Source organism: Salvelinus sp. IW2-2015, linkage group LG4p, assembly GCF_002910315.2.
Source record: "Salvelinus sp. IW2-2015 linkage group LG4p, ASM291031v2, whole genome shotgun sequence".
In the NCBI taxonomy this organism is placed as follows: Eukaryota; Metazoa; Chordata; class Actinopteri; order Salmoniformes; family Salmonidae; genus Salvelinus; species Salvelinus sp. IW2-2015.
The window spans coordinates 797,135-820,353 of NC_036841.1; the positions used below are offsets into that span (position 1 = coordinate 797,135).

Below are 23,219 nucleotides of genomic sequence, written 5' to 3' on the forward strand. Positions count from 1 at the left end.
ATATTGTATACATTTAGAGCACAGGGGAACATGATAAAGTGGATTGATGACAGAGAAACAGTCAGAGGTGTGAACATTGCGTTTTTCCCCTCTGTCCGACCTGTTGGAATGAGGGCGGGCAAAAGTGATGGTGGAAGGGAGAACAAAGATACACATATTTAGAAGGCTGTGCATTGATATGTATTGGAGACATAGAACCAGCCCATCCACTCTCCTAATAATCCTGGTGTCTCATTCATAGTCAAGTCATTCACATAGTCCCCTTTAGGGATTCAAGCACAGGAGGCTTTTGAGGGGAGTATGGCTCATAATTATGACCGGGGAAACCATGTGTTTGATGTATTTGATACCATTCCACCTATTCCGCTCCAGCCATTACCACGAGCCCGTCCTCCCCAATTAAGGTGCGACCAACCTCCTGTGGATTCAAGTATTGTGACCCTACTGTGACTGTGGGATCTGTATATTACGGCATAAAAGTACTGTCTGAGACTGTGATGCTGTACACTAATACATTATGAGGGCGCAGTTAAATGCATCACCCTAATAAATGCCACAGATGATGAGAGATATGGATATGATGCATTAAAATAGGTTACAATTCTACTATGTTTAAAATCAACAGATTATTTTTATGTAATCACGGAATCCCGAACCAAATCTCACGTGTGCTGGACATGATAGTCTGTCTCGAGAGACTGGTATTTACCTCTTTGGCATCTGTCTGTGTGAATAAAATACATTTTTCAGTGAAGAGATGCTTTTCAGAGAAAGATGTTGAGACTGAGGGTTCACACAATGAGATGATTGGGGGATATCCTCCTTGTAGATTATGTTTCTAGATTGAAGTCACCTCTCAATTTTACATTTAAATTAAAATACTGCAGACTATCGTCTGGTTGTGAAAACGAATACTCTTCACCTCTTGACCACTAGATGAGACTAATCAATCATACATTAATAACAAACTAATTGGTGATAGATTCTCTGCTGCATTTGAGTTCCACATGTTTAGAAAACGAGAAAGTAAACTGAGGAACAAGGCACAAAGAGTTGAATTGAGTCATTAATCGTGCTAGACCAGACACACTATCAAAGCATGGACACCACAGTTGAGGACAGAGAGGCCCATATAACACCTGGAATTGAGATCGGGGGTTCTTCGCACATGAACATGTTTAACAAAGAACTTCTTCAGGGAGTCAACTGCAGCTCAAAGTGAAAAGATACCAAATAATTAGGGAGTACATGCAATTGAAATAAGCTATTATACAGAATGGATGGACAACAAGGAAGTACTTATTTAACCTCTACAGGATCGGTGTCGTCGTCGTGTCCCAGTGAAAGAATACCCTGCTATTGTTTGAGGAGAGTGTACAGTTATGAACTTGAAAATGTATTAATAAACCAATTAGGCACATTTGGGCAGTCTTGATGCAACATTTTGAACAGAAATGCAATGGTTCATTGGNTTATGAACTTGAAAATGTATTAATAAACCAATTAGGCACATTTGGGCAGTCTTGATGCAACATTTTGAACAGAAATGCAATGGTTCATTGGATCATTCTAAAACTTTGCACATACACTGCTGCCATCTAGTGACCAAAATCTAAATTGCGCATTGATTCCTAAGTCATATATTGGCCTGTTTTTTTTGGTTGTATTATCTTTTACCAGATCTAATGGGTTATATTCTCCTACAATATTTTCACATTTCGTCAAACGTCATAGTTTTTCCTTTCAAATGGTATCAAGAATATGCATATCCTTGCTTCAGGTCCTGAGCTACAGGCAGTTAGATTTGGGTATGTCATTTTAGGTGAAAACTTAAAAGGACCAGTGCAGTCAAAAACATGATTTCCTGTGTTTTATATATATTTCCACTCTACGTGGTTGGAATAATATTGTGAAATTGTGAACATGATGATAATGCTCTTTTAGTGTAAGAGCTGTTTGAAAACGCCTGAAAGTTCTGCCTGTTTTGGTGGGATGGAGTTTAAGCCTTCTATTGGGACATCATCCTGAGGAAAATTTGTTAACAAATGAATAAGAAAGACAGTTCCAAATCTCTCTGCCAATAACAGCTAGTTTTCAGTTTTCCCCTCCCCACTCAGACCACTCCCAGACAGTCCTAGCTAATTTCTTGCTTAAGAAACTGCCCTTTGCTAAGAAACTATTTTTGTTTTTTGTATTTTACCCCCTTTTTTGTGATATCCAATTGCGATCCAGTCTCATCGCTGAGCCAAGTAAAGCCCCCCCCCTGGCCAAACCCTCCCCTAACCCAGACAATGCTGGGCCAATTGTGCACCACCCTATAGGACTAACGGTCACAGCCTGTAGTGACACAGCCTGGGATCGAACCAGGGTCTGTAGTGATGCCTCAAGCACGGTGATGCAGTGCCTTAGACCGCTGCGCCACTTGGGAGGCATTTTTGTTTCTTTTTGACCATTTAATTGACAACATTCACAGTGAGGTACTTAATTGTTACCCAGTAAAGATCAGAGATAAAAACGGATGCGTGGGGCTTTTAATTATGTTCACACAAAGTACATTTTAAGGCAATCCAATTTCACAAATCACAGTTGATCTCACGTGGAATATAGTGTACATTTTATGGTTCCTTAAACAAAGTAACAGTGATATAGAGGCCTACTCTACAAAGCTTGCCACACAATTTGAAAATCTGTTCTGGGAATATATGTGGAGTGAAAAATAGTGCAGGCTTAGAATGTTCCCACTGTGCAGTTTGAGATTAGTGCATCTCTCCATATACCCACCATTAATTATCAATAATTTACACTAGCCATCAGGATCAAGTTTTCTTGGTATGTTAGTGTGAATAAGCTGGGGGGGGGTTCAAATATTAGCTAAATCTTTTCAGTAGGCTTTTCAGATATCTTTGGGTTTTGTTCCAATCTAGTGAGAGTAAAACATGAGCATCAATTACATAGACAGGTCATTGTGAGGTCATGTCAGGGTCTCTCTCATTTACTTATACCTGTCTACTGGAGGACGATGCTCAGAGCCTCAGACAGTCACATTTGACCTCCATTCAGACTAGCTAGCGACTCTGTCTGGTGTAACATAACAACTCATGTTATTAATTGAAGCTCTATTTTATAGCCAGTGAAAATCTTCTTCGTAAGCTATGACCTCTGTCAAATTGGCTGGCAATGTTAAAAAGCAGGAAAAGCAGGACCGAAAATATGAGGCCATGAAAAATTCAAGAGTCTGCCAGTCAATTATTAACTCTAAGTCCTGGAACACACAGGTCTGATGTGATGAGGTAGTGGGGTGAGGTTAGCAGTGGTGGCGGTCATGGTCGTTGTGTACTTCACTGCAGGTCGAGGTGAGGACAGATCAGTCTAAAAGATGCTGGATTTGATATCATGTAATAAATCCATTACATCCAACAACTAAAACAACACATMSGCCKCGCAGACATTAATATTTCACCTGARAACCCATTTATGAGCTGAGGCAGGACCTCAGACTTACACTACAACTTAAAAGCCTAGCTCATGCTCCTGTCTGTCCTCTCACACAACTATCTGTTAATGTTTCCTGGGGATTTTTTACACATGCGAAAGAAGTGTGTCCTAATAAGTAAACTTTTAAATGAGACTCAGGTAATGCACTTTATACTGACTTTCGCATCTTTATAGACTTTATCTGGATATAAATTTCAGTATGAACTAAATCCCTGAAATGTTTTACTCTATGGCATTGCCTGAAATATACATTTCGTACAAATCAGGAATAATCTTCTCCATGCTCATTCACATCATTAGTCATACACCTTATCCTTCAGAAGACAGGCCACTGTCATGCTTATCTTCTTAAATCTTTGACAAGCCTGTAGGCCAATGCTTGTATCCCCTTAGCACTTGACCTTAAGGTCCAATGCAGCCATTTATATTTCAATATAAAATCATTTTGGGCAACAATTAAGTACCTTACTGTGATTGTTTTCAATTAAAAGGGTAAAAAATAAACAAAAACAGCTTCTTAGCAATGGAGCATTTATATAGAAATAATTTTGCTAGGACTGTCTGGGAGTGGTCTGAGTGAGGAGGGAAAACTGAAAACTAGCTGCTATTGGCAGAGAGGTTGTGAACTCTCTTTCTTATTGGTCTATAACTAATTTACCACCCGGTGTGTCTGGTGATCCAGGTTGAAGTTTCAGCTGGTCTTTTCAAACAGTTCTTTACACTAAAGGGCATTATCATCAATTTCACACCTACTCATTCAAGGGTTTTTCTTAATTTTTACAATTTTTACATTGTAGAATAATAGTGAAGACATCTAAACTATGAAATAACACACATGGAATCATGTAGTAACCAAAAAGTGTTAAACAAATCAAAATATACAGTGGGGAGACAAGTATTTGACACTGCCGATTTTGCAGTTTTTCTACTTACAAAGCATGTAATGTCTGTAATTTTTATCATAGGTCAACTTCAACTGTGAGACACGGAATCTAAACAAAATTCCAGAAAATCACATTGTATGATTTTTAAGTAATTAATTTGCATTTTATTGCATGACATAAGTATTTGATCATCAGAAAAGCAGAACTTAATATTTGGTACAGAACCTTTGTTTGCAATTACAGAGATCATACGTTTCCTGTAGTTCTTGACCAGGTTTGCACACACTGCAGCAGGGATTTTGGCCCACTCCTCCATACAGACCTTCTCCAGATCCTTCAGGTTTTGGGGCTGTCGCTGGGCAATACGGACTTTCAGCTCCCTCCAAAGATTTTCTATTGGGTTCAGGTCTGGAGACTGGCTAGGCCACTCCAGGACCTTGAGATGCTTCTTACGAAGCCACTCCTTAGTTGCCCTGGCTGTGTGTTTCGGGTCGTTGTCATGCTGGAAGACCCAGCCACCACCTCTTCAATGCTCTTACTGAGGGAAGGAGGTTGTTGGCCAAGATCTTGCGATACATGGCCCCATCCATCCTCCCCTCAATACGGTGCAGTCGTCCTGTCCCCTTTGCAGAAAAGCATCCCCAAAGAATGATGTTTCCACCTCCATGCTTCACGGTTGGGATGGTGTTCTTGGGGTTGTACTCATCCTTCTTCTTCCTCCAAACACGGCGGGTGGAGTTTAGACCAAAAAGCTCTATTTTTGTCTTCATCAGACCACATGACCTTCTCCCATTCCTCCTCTGGATCATCCAGATGGTCATTGGCAAACTTCAGACGGGCCTGGACATGCGCTGGCTTGAGCAGGGGACCTTGCGTACGCTGCAGGATTTGAATCATGACGGCGTAGTGTGTTACTAATGGTTTTCTTTGAGACTGTGGTCCCAGCTCTCTTCAGGTCATTGACCAGGTCCTGCCGTGTAGTTCTGAGCTGATCCTCATTCCTCATGATCATTGATGCCCACGAGGTGAGATTTGCATGGAGCTCCAGACCGAGGGTGATTGACCGTCATCTTGAACTTCTTCCATTTTCTAATAATTGCGCCAACAGTTGTTGCCTCTCACCAAGCTGTTTTGCCTATTGTCCTGTAGCCCATCCCAGCCTTGTGCAGGTCTACAATTTTAACCCTGATGTCCTTACACAGCTCTCTGGTCTTGGCCATTGTGGAGAGGTTGGAGTCTGTTTGATTGAGTGTGTGGACAGGTGTCTTTTATACAGGTAACGAGTTCAAACAGGTGCAGTTATACAGGTAATGAGTGGAGAACAGGAGGGCTTCTTAAAGAAAAACTAAACAGGTCTGTGAGAGGCCCGGAATTCTTACTGGTTGGTAGGTGATCAAATACTTATGTCATGCAATAAAATGATAATTAATTACTTAAAAATCATACAATGTGATTTTCTGGATTTTTGTTTTAGATCCCGTCTCTCACAGTTGAAGTGTACCTATGATAAAAATGACAGACCTCTACATGCTTTGTAAGTAGGAAAACCTACAAAATCGTCAGTGTTTCAAATACTTGTTCTCCCCACTGTATTTTATATTTGAGATTCTTCAAAGTAGCCACCCTTTGCCTTGATGACAGCTTTGCACACTCTTGGCATTCTCTCAACCACCTTCATGAGGTAGTCACCTGGAATGCAGGTGACTACATTGTTAAAAGTTAATTTGTGGAATTTCTTTCCTTCTTAATGTGTTTGAGCCAATCAGTTGTGTTGTGACAAGGTAGGGGTGGTAAACAGAAGATAGCCCTATTTGGTAAAAGACCAAGTCCATATTATGTAAGAAACAGCTCAAATAAGCAAAGAGAAACAACAGTCCATCATTACTTGAAGACATGAAGGTCAGTCAGAGGTCAAGAACTTTGAAAGTTTCCTCAAGTGAGGTTGCAAAACCCCTCAAGCGCTATGATGAAACTGTCTCTCATGAGGACCGCCACAGGAAAGGAAGACCCAGAGTTACCTCTGCTGCAGAGGTTACGTTCATTAGAGTTGCAGCCCAAATAAATGCTTCACAGAGTTCAAGTAACAGACACATCTCAACATCAACTGTTTAGAGGAGACTGTGTGAATCAGGCCTTCATGGTTGAATTGCTGCAAGGAAACCACTACTAAAGGACACCAATAATAAGAAGAGAATTGCTTGGGCCAAGAAACACGAGCAATGGACATTAGACCGGTGCAAATCTGTCCTTTGGTCTGATGAATCTAAATTTGAGATTTTTGGTTCCAACCACTGTGTATTTATGAGATGTAGAGTAGTTGAACGGATGACCTCTGCATGTGTGGTTCCCACCGTGAAACATGGAGGAGGAGGTGTGATGGTGTGGGGGTGCTTTGCTAGTGACACTGTCAATTATTTCTTTAGAATTCAAGGCACACTTAACCAGCATGGCTACCACAGCATTCTGCAATGATACGCCATCCCATCCGGTTTGCGCTTAGTGGGACTATCATTTGTTTTTCAACAGGACAATGACCCAAAACACACCTCCAGGCTGTGTAAGGGCTATTTGACCAAGAAGGAGAGTGATGGAGTGCTGCATCAGATGCCCTGGCCTCCACAATCCCCCGACCTCAACCCAAATGAGATGGTTTGTTATGAGTTGGACCGCAGAGTGAAAAGCAGCCAACAAGTGCTCAGCATATGTGGGAACTCTTTCAAGACTGTTGGAAAAGCATTCCTAATGAAGCTGGTTGAGAGAATGCCAAGAGTGTGCAAAGCTGTCGTCAAGGCAAATGGCGGCTACTTTGAACAATATCAAATATATATTTGTTTAACACTATTTTGGTTACTACATGATTCCATATGTGTTATTTCATAGTTTTGATGTCTTCACTATTATTCTACGATGTAGAAAATAGTAAAAGGAAAGAAAAGCCCTTGAATGAGTAGGTATGTACAAACCTTTGACTGGTACAGTATATATATATATATATATATATATATATATATATATATATATACAGAATACCAGTATACTGTACCAGTATATATATATATGGAAAAAAAACACAGGCAAATCACTTTTTTTGAACGCACTGGGCCTTTAATAACTTTTTTCCACAGTTAATAAGGCTTCATTACATGCCTTAGTTCATAGTAATTAGTACTATAGATTATGAATCTTGTGTAGAGATGTTACAGAGTAGAAAGTATAAAAACAACCAGTGCAAAATTAAACCATGCCCATAATGATAGGGGGCGGGGCGTTTCATGTACGCACAGGTGCAGGCGGGCAGGTGACCCGTTATAACGGTCCACTTCGAGGGTAAGGAGGGGAGACTACTGTCTACATTTCAACTCTGGAGAGAGAGGGGCCGCAGCACATATGTAGGGGGTTTCAGGAGTGACGGGTAAAGTCAAGGGAAACAGAGCGTCGATTTCTCGACAAATGTACAGTGTACGGTGGAAGTGTACCAGCGCCAGTTCTCTGCAATGTTTGCTCGGCGGACGGGAAAACTGAAATAATTAATAAACCAAGTTCTGCTTCCCGCGTTCACTTTGGCCAGAAGTGGAGCGGATGAGAGCCCACTGAACAGGAGACGAACTTCAAAAAGACAACAGACGCCCACTCCCTTTACACAAGTTTGCTGATCGTCTTGCACCGGGCACGTGCGGTTCATGTTGGGCAATGGCGATGTCTGGGAGAGTCCGAGCGCTCCTGTTGTTGTTATGGATTTTTCAAGGTAAGATCATTTTGTGCCGCAACTATTCTATTTACTCTTTTGTTTTTTTTGGATTATGTAAACAAGTGACACATTTTCTACTATTTCAATCATTATTGTCGTTCCAGGCTCTATGCGTCATTTATTTACACATACAGACTGTTAGGTTACGGTCTTGTGGTATACGTTATTTTTCACATTTAGTGGTTCTGTGTAGCTTTCAGAAGATGCGGCATTGGAAAATTCCTCAGGCAATTTCACATTGTTTATAAGATGTCGAACTGCTATGGCTATACGGCAGGCTACCACCTGTTTTATAATTATGATGTAGCCAATGAATACCTAAAGCATGTGTGAAGACCTCGCTCTCTAGTGTTCTAGCATGACGAAAAGCAGATCTTGGCTCTAAATCGGCAGTATTTGATATCAATAGATATATGATATTGATTAGACATGTGGGATCCACTGTCTGGCCCAAAAGCATGTGCATGTTGTTACAATAGTGTTGTAATGTAGTTTGTAGAAATTGCCTCCTGAGATTTGGCCCCTGAAGTGAAAATGTATCTAGTACAGGGAATAATAAGATATATCTACATGTTTTTTAGGTGGCTATTATTTTTCAAAGCACAATTGAACCAGGTGTTGGTTTCTTCAATAGTGGAGGGGAGAAAGGTGTGGTGTGCTCATAGGTTACTACATACAGCCATTCACCTGTCAGGACAGTTCAAACTATCAAATTGCATTGTTATTCTGATGGTAGAGATGTCGTTTTTAATCAGCTAGATTCAGACGCAGGCCGATTTTGTTTTCTTGAGCGGATGGTTAGGGGACCTGAACATAATTACAAATAATTTTGTGCAAATTGACCGCAATAACCCCAAACAGATCATATTTGATTAAAACAATCACTTGAAATATTGTTAAAATTTGTGTACGATCACACACATCTCTGTGTGGGAATACATTTTTTTTTTGGTTTCTCATGTTTGGGGAGCCAAGTAAAATCACCCGCATGCCACCAGTTGGGGAACAAAATAAACATGTTTTATATTGTAACTTATTTTGTGTTGAGGAAACCCCCATACTAGATTGACATCTAGCAGCAGCAGCACAGTGAGATGAGCATTGTGGTTGTCGCTAAGCTGTCCAGCCCACGCTGCTGAAGTCAAAGGAGGTTGTAATCCTCTGATTTGCCCTGGCGTTTTAACAAGGCAAGGACAAGGTACAGATTCACCGGCCGGCCCGGGTGGCGGTCTTGGTTGATGAGATTAAAACGCGAGTGATGACGACAGACTGGCTAAGGGACTGGTTTCACGTCAGGCTGGGATTAAAATGGCAAACATGGAGTTGGAGTGTGTTCATCATGACACTATCCATTCAGCCTGGAGTAAACCCTGTGTTGAAGGATAGGCCACGGCCAACATGAACTCATCAACTCACAGCATTATTTTACTTCCGTCTGTCCTACTTCCATAGGATGTCAGGGGATTGACAGCAACCATTGGCTCCTCCAGTCAGAGAGGATTTATCATCTATGCCGTAGGACAGGACACCTGGGTGGAGTTTGATCAATTAGGATAACAGTATATAAGGGTGGACAACTGAACTGCATGAGCCAGAAAAGGCATTTCTCTTTTGTTAGTCTTAAATACATCCCTCAAATTTAATTCTGGACCTCGAAGCCAGTTCCACTGCTTTGTTCATTCGTTTTTCATTCTGCCCCTCTAATCATTGACTGATGTAGACCTTGGACACTAGGTGGGAGCAATTCATTATCAGGTAAAACAGAAAACTAGCAGTGCTCCAGACCTCTTAGGGTAAGATTTGAGTACTCCAAATCAGTCCTTGATTAGAGGGGAAGAACAGGGGGGAGAAACAGTGGAACTGGTTTAGAGGTCCAGATATGAATTTGAGGGCTCAATGCCAGGGATTTTAAAACCTCTCCTCGGGGACCCCCAGCCGTTCCATGTATTTTAACTATTCCACAGCTAGCACACCTGATTCAACTGGTCAACTAATCATCAAGTCCTTGATTAGGTGAGTTAGTTCAGGGCTACAACAAAATGGTGAGACATTTGGTGGTCGCAGAGGATATTTTTGAAAACCACTGCTCTGGGCTATCAGTTATAACCGCTCAACTCGGCCCCATAATGTTCTGCAGATGTCAGACCATGATACTGCAGTTTGCTGCTTGATAAGGAAGGTGATTACACTGTGTTGCTAGTTTATGGGTGTGTATGGGTATATCTCTGTGTGTGTGCTTAATGCGAGCACATGATGGGGCCTATTAAATGCTCACCCAGCTGAAGCTGTTGCCTCCTAACATTAACTAAGCCTACTGTCAATGGAGAGCTTCCATTTACAAAACAAAATGTCATTCAAGTTTTCATTAGTTTTTGCATGTTTTTATCACCGTTGCTATGCTCAGATTAGGACAGAATGATCTGTGGAATAGTATTTCATACCCAAGCTATTTAGAGGGAGAAGTAACAAATCCTGTTTCTTTGTATTATGTTGCTACTCTGTGTTAGCCATTAGTGTCTCCTGTCGCTGTATCTGTACCTTGTGGAGGAGCAGGCGTTAATGTGATCTATGAGCTTCTTTTTTCCTCGCTGGGGAGGAAAAGCAGTAAAATTAGGCTAGGGGTCTATTGGATTGAGGAAGCCTCTTGTCAATAAACACACTGACAGGGTTGACAGCTAGTGCAAATGTCACATTTTAACTTAAACTGGCCAATTAGGGCTGACAGAAGAGATATGATGATAACATTGCTATGTGACAGTTTTCTTTGTTTGAGACAGCTGATTCGACAAACATTATCTCTATGTAAATACACTGTTAATGATATGTTAGAGAACGACCTCAATGAACGAGTCAGAACGTGAAGAATTATATTTGTCTTGGTAAAATGTATTTTATAACATAAGGAAGTGAGATTTCATCGCCAACGTGCATTTTCACCCACTCTTGGCAGACCCAACTCTTTCTGTCAAACCATAATAGGAGATACACTGAAATGTGAATTTATGTTGGGTCCATGTGAGCAATTAATCACTAAGTAGTGCTTTATGGTAGGCAAAACTCTTTGGTATTAAAGTTGATCGAACAGTAGTACTGTCCCCACCCCCAGGGGTTTTTACTTGTGTTCATTATTGTCTAAATGTGAAGTTAGCAAAATCACATGTGTTCCATAGTAACAGTGGGCACGGAGGGAGCCAGTGCCTCGGAGTCGGTCCTCTCTCTGCAGAGATCATTAGCAAGGCTAGTGCCAAGCTAGCTGGGGCAATTTATTATTGTTATTATATATATACCCCCCACAATGCAGCCAGGACATGTAGCACCTACAGTCAATATTTCACCTCATTAACTCCTACTACTGACAGTGAATGGGTGAACATGTTACACTGAGTTTTAATATTTGAATATGTATTGTAATATAGACTCCTGTGTTTCTTTCCATTCTGTTTGAGCTCCCTTCAGAATAGCATACAGTAACCTTTTATACACTGTCAATCTGCTGATGGGTCTGACCTGAATTAGCAGCAAGACAAAAGTAGCATACAATGGTTGTTTAATGGGTTGAAAATAGGCCTGTCTTTGTGGCACGATAATACTCAGTCAAACATACAGTACAGTGATTTATGTTTGTATTTTACTACGGTACAGTGTGACTCTGTGGGGAAGGAAACAGAGCGGTTCTGATGATGAAGCCGAGTGTGGCAGTGAAGTGAGCTGAGGCACACAGACTGCAGTAAAGGTGGCGGTGTGGGTGCTGCCACAGCTGCAGCTTGACAGGAGCACTTCACCACCAACACATCTAGATCCTGTCCTTATGTGACTAATGATGCAGGGGTGGGAAGGTGGAGGAGGGCAGGCAGGTGAGAGGGCAGGCATCAGGCGGGGGAGGTCAGGTATTGAAGGCAGGGGAGTGGGTGTGAACGGAAGGCTTAGGTGGCCAGTGAGAGGAGTTGGAACACAGGCCAGTGAGGCCACGCCACTATCACCCCACTGCCAATTACTGACTGAGACAGTGGAGGCTCCTCAGGGGAGGCCCTTCCTCCTCAGTAAATTTCATAAAATTTGGAAAACATTTAAAGTTATCCTTTTTAGATAAAACTATATATTCACATGTCGTCAAATAATTTATTAAAACACGCTGTTTTGTAATGAAGGTCTACAGTATCCTCAACAGCACTCTGTAGGGTGGCAATTTGGTGTAGCCGGAGGACAGCTAGTTTCCGTCCTCTGGGTACATTGACTTAAATACAAAACCTATGAGGCGCATGGTTCTCACCCCCTTCCATAGACTTACACAGTAATTATGACAACTTCCGGAGGACGTCCTCAAACATATATCAGAGCTCTTGCAGCATTGACTGGCATGTTGTCCACCCAATCAAAGGATCAGATAATTAGTCTATCACTGAAACCATAAGCTTCAGCTAACACTGCAGTGCAAAAAATGTGGTGAGTAGTTGACTCAAAGAGAAAGACAATAGTTTAACATTTTTGAACAAATTAATTTATTCAAAAATGAAGGAGAAGCAAGAGTGGTGGAGAGATTTAATAATTTTAGCTTATTTAGCCCTGGCTCAAACAGAGGGATGCTATGTTAGCTAGTTGGCTATATCCAACAGAACACTGGTACTCTTCCAAGTCAAGGTAAGCTTTTGGTTTTACAAATGTATTGCCATCGGCAGTTACCATTACCGCTGGTGTAACTGCCTGCTAAACTGCGTACTGACTATACACTGTAACATTACTGCATAATTGTAGCGGCTTTACTAACGCGTTAGTTCTATTAGCTATGTTGACTATGACGTTACTTTAACTAAAATGGTGACAACAGTGTAGGCTGTGTGTAGTGGTTATGATATGGTTTGGGAAAGGTTTTCACCTGGTCACATACAGCTGAGATATTTTGCATTTGAAGTTCACCAACAAAGGGTAAAGGTGAGAGGAGGAGAGTGCATAGATGCAAGAAGGGATACAATGTGGCTGCTATGAGAGTGAACTGTGTTTGTGTGTTCAGGGGTGTATTCATTCTGCCGATTCTGTTAAAATATTTCTTAAGCAGAAGCAAAGGGGATAAACATACCTGAATTTGTCCAATAGAAACTCTTGTTTACAAATGTTGGACTAATGATTACACCCTAGATCAGCTAGATGCAGGCAAGGGTGTGCAAGGCGGTATTGAATGTGTCACTGTCTGTAACATCAAATCTTTATCTCGACCTGTGTGCATCTACTTCGTTAACTTTAATTCATAGGCTAGGTTGTAGCAACCTCATAGTGGGTATAGGGAAAATTGGAAAATAATTTACAGTAGTAGCCTTAACCTATCGATGTTACTTCGAACTGTGTGAATAAAATATGAATGACAATCATCCAATAATCTGTAATAGATATAAGGCCGTGCTCATAAAAAAATTAAGTCCTCCTTGCTTTGGCCTCAAAAGTTTCAGTTCACTTATTCACCTTTTTAGTATTGACTTTTATGTCGTTTGGCTCAATTTCACTTTCATACAATGCATGTCAGTTGGAGTACTTGATGTCCAGGGGTTAACGGTGTCACGGTGTCACGGTGTCAATCATAAATGGCAGATCTCTGAGCAAGCGACGTGCCATTTGCTCCCTGGCTTCGGGTGGTGATTTAGGCCAGGTGCATCCTGGGAAAATAACATGCACTAATGGGGTAGAATCTCCTTTCGCTCAAACAGACAAACTGACAGCAGTGTGTGGGATTCAGAGATCGAAACAATCAATGGAAGATCACAAACCAACACATTTTTATGAATCATCCCTGTTAGTGTATACTACCATACATGTCATAAACAAATCCACATTCTGCACATAGTGTTGCATTTTCTTTTGCAGTTCATCACAATCAGGTTGAGCCTAGTGGGAGGCTGTGGTGGTCTAGTCTCAGCTGTAGAACTGTTATTCCCCCTCATGTACCAACACAAACAGCCCTTTGTTAAAACCGAAACCTCAAAGCATCTTTCATTGACATTTTAAAATGGCTTGCCATTGATTTCCGAGGCAGGGTATAAAGGCGTGGAAAGTGGTGGTCTGTCCGGAAAGCCTACCTTTATTCTGTCGGCTTTGTTGTGCAAGTAGGAGACGGGTTACCGGGTCGAAGTGAAGAGTTTTGTAGTGAGCGAGTGGAAGATTAGTTGTTTGTGTGTAATTGTAGAGCGACGTGATCCGGGGGTGTAATGGCAGAGGATGGGTCTGTGTTAGAGAGCTGTTGGAGATTGGTTTGCCCTGTAATGATGGATGATAGGCTTGCAGAGTAAAGCTAGATGGGTTTGTCAGGGGAAAAGGGCAGAAGATGGCTGTGTTGGAACGGAGGAGGGAGATTGATGGTTTTGGCTGTGGGGAGATGAGAGATTAGTATTCATTGAGGAGTGAGAGCGAGGCATGCTTTATCCTCTCTGCTGGCTGCAGGCCTTGGGCCAGGTGGATGGGGTAAATCAGGAGGGGTGTGACCTGGTCTTAGAAGGTGCTGTCAGGCTTTAGCCTCACAAAACCTGGCTTGTAAGGTCTAAGGACCTTCTAAGGAGGCTACTGCAAGGGATTGATCAGCACAGGGTATGGCTGTTGTCCAATGCCGATTACAGCCAGCTAAGTATGCTTCTCTCTCATGAGTGAGACTTCGTGGCAAACAGTTATTCTGGGGTCAAAATTGACTACAACATGTAAATAGGATAATTTTGGTCATAAAGTCAGTCTTGGCTTAAACTGAGTTTGGAACATCCGTGTGTCACAATGGGTAACTGAAGGTTGGGTTTTGATTTAACGATGTCCATTTGCCAACTAACATGGAGTGAACAGCTACAATGATTGATCTCTGTCCAATAGCATAGACAGTGAGACAGACCTGCCCAGCAGCTCTAAATTTGTTTACGTAAGACAACACCGTCTTACTTGAGAAATACTGCAACACCTTCAACTCAGATGTGAAATTGTGCAACTTAAACATCCTCTGCAAAAACATCAACTCAAGAAATCTGTAATTCATTTTATCTTAGATTCAATCTGGGGATTTTGAGAAAGGGAAATGGGCTTCTATAGTGCCTCGTGGGGGGAAAAACATAATTAACCAAACGCACAATCGGTCAGGAAATACAGCTCCGACTGAAATCTTGTTTTTCTAATGATCAACAGAAAAACGCATGCCAATCGGTGTGTTCAGTTTTAAGTGGGATGCAGCTTTCTTCCACAATATGCTTTTCATTAGTCGTCTGCAGTTTCAATTGACCTCTTAATAAAGACCCTTTACTTCTTAGTTGGACTGACTCCCTCCCTAACAATGTTCTCTAAGTCAATAAGGAATTACAGAATATAAACATGTTAGATCTCAGGTCAGGGAATTGGATACAACTTGCTCTTCAATTATCCTGTCTCCAGCGGTACGTAATCATGGAAATCAGACCAATAGATTTATAAGTGCCATTCCAGGCAACCTGCTTTGGTAATTACTGTTGGGTATTGGAATTACCAGGTTTTAAGTCCCCCTGAGTCAAGACATTTGACATTACTAAGAGCCTTGGAAGTCCTGGTAGATTATATTACCTTTATGGACGTGCAACACAACCTTATTGGCTGAATGGAGAATGTCTAATCAAACCAAATACATTTATTTGCGCTGTCATTGGCTCCTAGTAACGTTTCATCAGAGTGATATATATGATAACAGGAGAAATTAGGTTACATATCGGGGGGAAAATAAACAGTGATTTTTATTAGATGTTCTTGGGAGTGGAACTTTTGAGCTTTTCTCATTTCTATTTCAAGCCCTGAGGTCGCCTGGTTGGCTCTCTAAATTGATGCGAGCAGGGCTGCTTCTCAGAAACCTGCTTCGACCTGATAAGCCCAGTAACCATTGGCATTTTCAGAGGGCTTGCTCAGGCTCCCTTAAAGTATTTTCCGGTTCAGATGCTAAGATGTCCTAGTATGCACTCCATTCACGTGGTATGGCATCTACCATACCTCAGGTCCATCAAATATGGAACTCATTTTGAAAATATAGGGACATATTTGTTCGTTTGATAGTTTCAAATCTGAAACTGACGCCATTTTTCTGTTCAGTTGTCTCAAATCATTCTGTTATTTAACAGGCTGCAATTATTCTAAATGGCTTTACTTCTAAAATAATTATCTCAGTGGGTATTCTGCTCTCTGATATTTCTAATGGATCACTACTATTAGTCCATGTTTTCAATACAGAATGAGGCATCATGTACTCAGAATAGCAGACGTCTCCTTTTGTCAGACATGGATAACCAAATGTACATTTTTGGGTTTGATGATTCAGATGCATACAGAGAGTCTTATGTGTAAAATAGACAATTTAATGGTTGTGGGGAATTGATTTACTGGTTCTGAATGTCTGTGGCCAGTCAGGCCTGACACAGATCTTTAGGTTCTGTATCATAGTCAGTGGCATTTTCAGACAGGCAGGTTCAGGCCACATACTGTAAAACCAGTGCCACGTTCAGTTGCCAAACATTGCAGATAGAAATGCCGTGAACAAAGCCGACATGATTCCTTGTTCTGCATGTTGGAAAGATGTTTGTTCTACATAACATATTTCCATCTGAACGTTCCAAAACAGTGTGTCCTGCTGAACATGCCCCAGGTCTAGAGGCTCGTGATCTGCATAAACATAGTCTACCTCTGTGACTGGTGTTTGAAGCCCCCCTGTATTCTTTCAAGGGTGCAGTCACACAAACAATTGCACTCACCGAGCATGTCAGTATTTATTGGCGTTTTCATCCACCATATAAATGGAGCAATTGTCTGAAAGCAGATACGGATTGTGGCTAGGCATTCATAGAATTTCTCATACTTTAGTGGAGATCACTACCATATTCATCAGCCATGTGCACTGCTATACTAGGATGTCTGGACCTATTGGAAATGACTGAATTGGTCTCAAGCCACAGACAGCTGGTCAGAATTCTCTGCAGCACTTTACCAGCAATGGATTCTGAAAATTGTATATAAGGTTGTCACTTTCTGTCTCATAACTTTCAACCAGTTTCTTCTCACTCTTCGAGAAGTCACATTGGAATTTTACAAGGTTAATGAATTTCTTTGTTCAAATTCCACACCTGGAGTACCTATCCACAGCAGAAAGTCTTCAAGTAACTTCCATCTCAAACCTTCCATATCCGAGGCAGCCCGCAATCCTAGATAACCATTCCCTTGCTGCAATCCACTGAAGCTATTCCAGTGTCTTTTTGGTCTTGTCTCCTTCGCTTCTTCTGTTCTGTGTACACCTTCCTACACATACACCAAACCTCTCAAATCAAATGTATTTGTCACATACACATGGTTAGCAGGTGTTAATGCAAGTGTAGCGAAATGCTTGTGCTTCTAGTTCCGACCATGCAGTAATATCTAACAAGTAATATAACCTAACAATTTCACAACAACTACCTTATACACACAAGTGTGAAGGAATGAATATGTACATAAAAATATATAAATGAGTGATGGCCGAACGGCATAGGCAAGATGCAGTAGATGGTATAGAGTACAGTATATACATATGAGATGAGTAATGTAGGGTAAGTAAACATTATATAATATGAAGTGGCTAGTGATAAATTGATTACATCAATTTTTCCATTATTAAAGTGGCTGGAGTTGAGTCAGTATGTTGGCAGCAGCCACTCAATGTTAGTGATGGCTGTTTAACAGTCTGATGGCCTTGAGATAGAAGCTGTTTTACAGTCTCTCGTACCCCGCTTTGATGCAGCTGTACTGACCTCGCCTTCTGAATGACAGCGGGGTGAACAGGCAGTGACTCGGGTGGTTGTTGTCCTTGATGACCTTTATGGCCTTTCTGTGACATCGGGTGGTGTAGGTGTCCTGTAGGGCAGGTCGTTTGCACCCGGTGATGCGTTGTGCAGACCTCACTACCATCTGGAGAGCCTTCCGGTTATGGGTGGAGCAGCTGCCGTACCAGGCGGTGATACAGCCCGACAGGATGCTCTCGATTGTGCATCTATAAAAGTTTGAGTGTTTTTGGTGACAAGTTGAATTTCTTCAGCCTCCTGAGGTTGAAGAGGCGCTGCTGCGCCTTCTTCACCACGCTGTCTGTGTGGGTGGACCATTTCAGTTCGTCTGTGATGTGTATGCCGAGGAATTTAAAGCTCTCCACTACTGTCCTGTCAATGTAGATAGGGGGCTGCTCCCTCTGCTGTTTCCTGAAGTCCACGATCATCTGTTTTGTTGACATTGAGTGTGAGGTTATTTTCCTGACACCACACTCCGAGGGCCCTCACCTCCTCCCTGTAGGCCGTCTCGTCGTTGTTGGTAATCAAGCCTACCACTGTAGTGTCGTCTGCAAACGTGATGATTGAGTTGGAGGCGTGCATGGCCACGCAGTCGTGGGTGAACAGGGAGTACAGGAGAGGGCTGAGAACGCACCCTTGTGTGGCCCCAGTGTTGAGGATCAGCGGGGTGGAGATGTTACCTACCCTCACCACCTGGAGGCGGCCCGTCAGGAAGTCCAGGAACCAGTTGCACAGGGCAGGGTCGAGACAGAGGGTCTCGAGCTTAATGACGAGTTTGGAGGGTACTATGGTGTTAAATGCTGAGCTGTAGTCGATGAACAGCATTCTTACATAAGTATTCCTCTTGTCCAGAGGGGTTAGTGCAGTGTGATGGCGATTGCGTCGTCTGTGGACCTATTGGAGTGGGTCTAGGGTGTCAGGTAGGGTGGAGGTGATATAGTCCTTGAATAGTCTCTCAAAGCAATTCATGATGACGGAAGTGAGTGCTACAGGGCGGTAGTCATTTAGCTCAGTTACCTTAGCTTTCTTGGGAACAGGAACAATGGTGGCCCTCTTGAAGCATGTGGGGACAGCAGACTGGGATACGGCTTGATTGAATATGTCTGTAAACACACCAGCCAGCTGGTTCTGCGCATACTCTGAGGATGCGGCCGGGGATGCCGTCTGGGCCTGCAGCCTTGCGAGGGTTAACACGTTTAAATGTTTTGGTAGCGGAACGTGTCAGTGGCACTGTATTGTCCTCAAAGCGAGCAAAGAAGTTGTTTAGTCTGTCTGGGAGCAAGGCATCGTGATCTGCGACGGGGCTGGTTTTCTTTTGTAGTCCGTGATTGACTATAGACCCTGCCACATACCTCGTGTCTGAGCCGTTGAATTGCAACTCCACTTTGTCTCTGTACTGACGCTTAGCTAGTTTGATTGCCTTGCGGAGGGAATAGCTACACTGTTTGTATTTGGTCATGTTTCCGGTCACCTTGCCCTGATTAAAAGCAGTGGTTCGCGCGTTCAGTTTTGCGCGAATGCTGCCATCAATCCACGGTTTCTGGTTGGGGAATGTTTTAATAGACACTGTGGGTACAACATCACCAATGCACTTGTTAATAAACTCGCACACCGAATCAGCGTATTCGTCAATGTTGTTAGGCGCAATGCGGAACATATCCCAGTCCACGTGATCGAACCAATCTTGAAGCGTGGAATCCGATTGGTCGGACCAGCGTTGAACAGACCTGAGTGCGGGTGCTTCCTGTTTTAGTTTCTGTCTATAGGCTGGGAGCAACAAAATGGAGTCGTGGTCAGCTTTTCCGAAGGGAGGGCGGGGGAGGGCCTTATTTGCATCGCAGAAGTTAGAATAACAGTGGTCTAGGGTTTTGCCAGCCCTGGTAGCACAATCGATATGCTGATAGAATTTGGGGAGCCTTGTTTTCAGATTAGCCTTGTTAAAATCCCCGGCTACAATAAATGCAGCCTCAGGATTTGTGGTTTCCAGTTTACATAGAGTCCAATGAAGTTCTTTCAGGGCCGTCGATGTGTCTGCTTGGCGGGGAATATACACGACTGTGATTAGGATCGAAGAGAATTCTCTTGGTAGTTCAAACAGGTGCCATTCATACAGGTAACGAGTGGAGGACAGAGGAGCCTCTTAAATAAGAAGTTACAGGTCTGTGAGAGCCAGAAATCTTGCTTGTTTGTAGGTGACCAAATACTTATTTTCCACCATAATTTGCAAATAAATTCATAAAAAATCCTACAATGTGATTTTCTGGATTATTTTTTCTCGTTTTGTCTGTCATAGTTGAAGTGTACCTATGATGAAAATTACAGGCCTCTCTCATCGTTTTAAGTGGGAGAACTTGCACAATTGGTGGCTGACTAAATACTTTTTTAGTCAGCCACCAATTGTACCACTGTACCTCTACATGCTTTGTAAGTAGGAAAACCTGCAAAATCGGCAGTGTATCAAATACTTGTTCTCCCCACTGTGTATGTATGTATGTATGTATGTATATATATATATATATGCGTGCGCACCGGTTAGTCAGGCTAATTAAGGTAGCATGTAGGTATGGTTAAAGTGACTATGCATATATGATAAAGAGAGTAGCAGCGTAAAAGAGGGGTTGGGGGGACAATGCAATAGTCCGGGTAGCTGTTTGATTACCTGTTCAGGAGTCTTATGCCTTGGGGGTAAAAGCTGTTAAGAAGCCTTTCGGTCTTGGTGCTCCGGTACCGCTTGCCATGCGGTAGTAGAGAACAGTCTATGACTGGGGTGGCTGGGTTCTTTGACAATTTTTAGGGCCTTCCTCTGACACCGCCTGGTATAGAGGTCCTGGATATGGCAGGCAGCTTAGCCCCAGTGATGTATTGGGTCGTACGCACTACCCTTTGTAGTGCCTTGCGGTCGGAGGCCAAGCAGTTGCCATACCAGGCAGTGACGCAACCAGTCAGGATGCTCTCGATGTTGCAGCTGTAGAACCTTCTGAGGACCCATGCCAAATCTTTTTAGTTCCCTAAGGGGCAATAGGCATTGCCCCTCTTCACGACTGTCTTGGTGTGTTTGGACCATGATAGTTTGTTGATGTGTACACCATGGAACTTGACTCTCTCAACCTGCTCCACTACAGCCCTGTCGATGAGAATGGGGGTGTGTTCGGTCCTCCTTTTCCTGTAGTACACAATCATCTCCGTCTTGGTTATGTTGAGGGATAGGTTGTTATTCTGGCACCACCCGGCCAGGTCTCTGACCTCCTCCCTATAGGCTGTCTTGTTGTCAGTGAACAGGCCACTGTTTGGTCGTCTGCAAACTTAATGATGGTGTTTGAGTCGGGCCTTGCCACGCAGTCGTGGGTGAACAGGGAGTACAGGAGGGGACTGAGCATGCACCCCTGAGGGGCTCCAGTGTTGAGGATCAGCGTGGCAGATGTGTTGCTACCTACCCTCACCACCTGGGTGTGGTCCGTCAGGAAGTCCAGGATCTAGTTACAGAGGGAGGTGTTTAGTCCCAGGATCCTTAGCTTAATGATGAGCTTTGAGGGTACTATGGGGAACGCTGAGCTGTAGCCACTGAATAGCGTTCTCACGTAGGTGTTCCTTTTGTCCAGGTGGGAAAGGGCAGTGTGGAGTGCAATAGAGATTGCATTATCTGTGGATCTGTTGGGGTGGTATGCAAATTGGAGTGGGTCTAGAGTTTCTGGGTTAATGGTGTTGATGTGAGCCATTACCAGCTGCTCAAAGCACTTCATGGCTACGGTCGTGAGTGCTACGGGCCTGTAGTCATTTAGGCAGGTTGCCTTCGTGTTTTTGGGCACAGGAACTATGGTGGTCTGCTTGAAATATGTTGGTATTACAGACTCGATCAGGGACAGGTTGAAAATGTCAGTGAAGACACTTGCCAGTTGGTCAGCACATGCCTGGAGCACACATCCTGGTAATCCGTCTGGCCTTGTGAATGTTGACCTGTTGAAAGGTCTTACTCACGTCGGCTACAGTTTGTGCTCTCATGCATGCCTCAGTGTTGCTTGCCTTGAAGCAAGCATAGAAGTGATTTAGCTTGTCTGGTAGGCTCGTGTCACTGGGCAGCTCGCGGCCTTTGTAGTCTGTAATAGTTTGCAAGCCCTGCCACATAAGACAAGCTTTGGCGCCGGTGTAGTATGATTCAATCTTAGCTCTGTATTCGCACTTTGCCTGTTTGATGGTTCGTCGGAGGGCATAGCAGGATTTCTTATAAGCTTCCGGGTTAGAGTCCCGCACCTTGAAAGCGGCAGCTCTACCCTTTAGCTCAGTGCGAATATTGCCTGTAATCCATGGCTTCTGGTTGGGATATGTACGTACAGTCACTGGAGAAGACGTCCTTGATGCACTTATTGATAAAGCCAGTGACTGATGTGGTGTACTCCTCAATGCAATCAGTCTGTGATAGCAAAACAGTCCTGTAGTTTAGCATCTGCTTCATCTGACCACTTTTTTTTATTGACTGAGTCACTGGTGCTTCCTGCTTTGATTTTTACTTGTAAGCAGGAATCAAGAGGATAGAATTGTGGTCAGATTGACCAAATTGAGGGTGAGGGAGAGCTTTGTACGCATCTGTGTGTGGAGTACAGGTTATCTAGTTTTTTAATTTTTTTATCCCTCTGATTTTGCATTTAACAGGTTGATTGAGATTAGGTAAAACTGATTAAGTTTCTCTGCATTAAAGTCTCCGGCCACTAGGAGCTCCGCCTCAGGGTGAGTGGTTTCCTGTTTGCTTATTTCCTTATACAGCTGACCAATTGCGGTCTTAGTGCCAGCATCCATCTGTGGTGGTAAATAAACAGCCACGAAAAGTATAGATGAAACTGTAGACCAAACGATTTGCCAAGAGTTATTATAAAATACTCTACTTCAGGTGAGCAAATTCTAGAGACTTCCTTAGATTTCGTGCACCAGCTGTTTGCAAATATGCACAGACACCCCACCCCTTCATCTTACCGGACGGAATGTGCTGTTCTATCTAGCCGGTGCAGCTTATATCCTGCTAGCTGAATATCCATGTCATCATTCAGCAACGTTTCCGTGAAACATAAACTGTTACAGTTTTTGATGTCCCGTTGGTAGGATATTCGTGATCGTACCTCGTCTAATTTATTGTCCAATGATTGTACGTTGGTGAGTAATATTGACGGTAACTGCAGCTTTCCCACTCGCCTTTTGCGTATCCTTACGAGGCACCCCACTCTGTGTCCTCTGTACCTGCGTCTTTCTCTTGCTATTAACGGGGATGTTAACAGTATGTCCTGCTTGTTGAATATTTTTTTTTGTCTAATCCGAGGT

The 23,219-nt window shown here is 42.8% G+C and overlaps 1 protein-coding gene across 1 annotated transcript in view; it reads left to right on the plus strand.

Annotated features, from left to right (window-relative positions):
• The first annotated feature begins 7,973 nt into the window (after positions 1 to 7,973).
• LOC111958404 (endothelial cell-selective adhesion molecule) overlaps positions 7,974 to 23,219 on the plus strand; it is a 65,091-nt gene continuing 49,845 nt past the window's right edge. Inside the window, exon 1 of the mRNA XM_023979664.2 lies at positions 7,974 to 8,124. Coding sequence (XP_023835432.1) covers positions 8,070 to 8,124 — 55 coding nt within the window. The 5' untranslated portion in view covers positions 7,974 to 8,069. The remainder of the gene's footprint in view (positions 8,125 to 23,219) is intronic.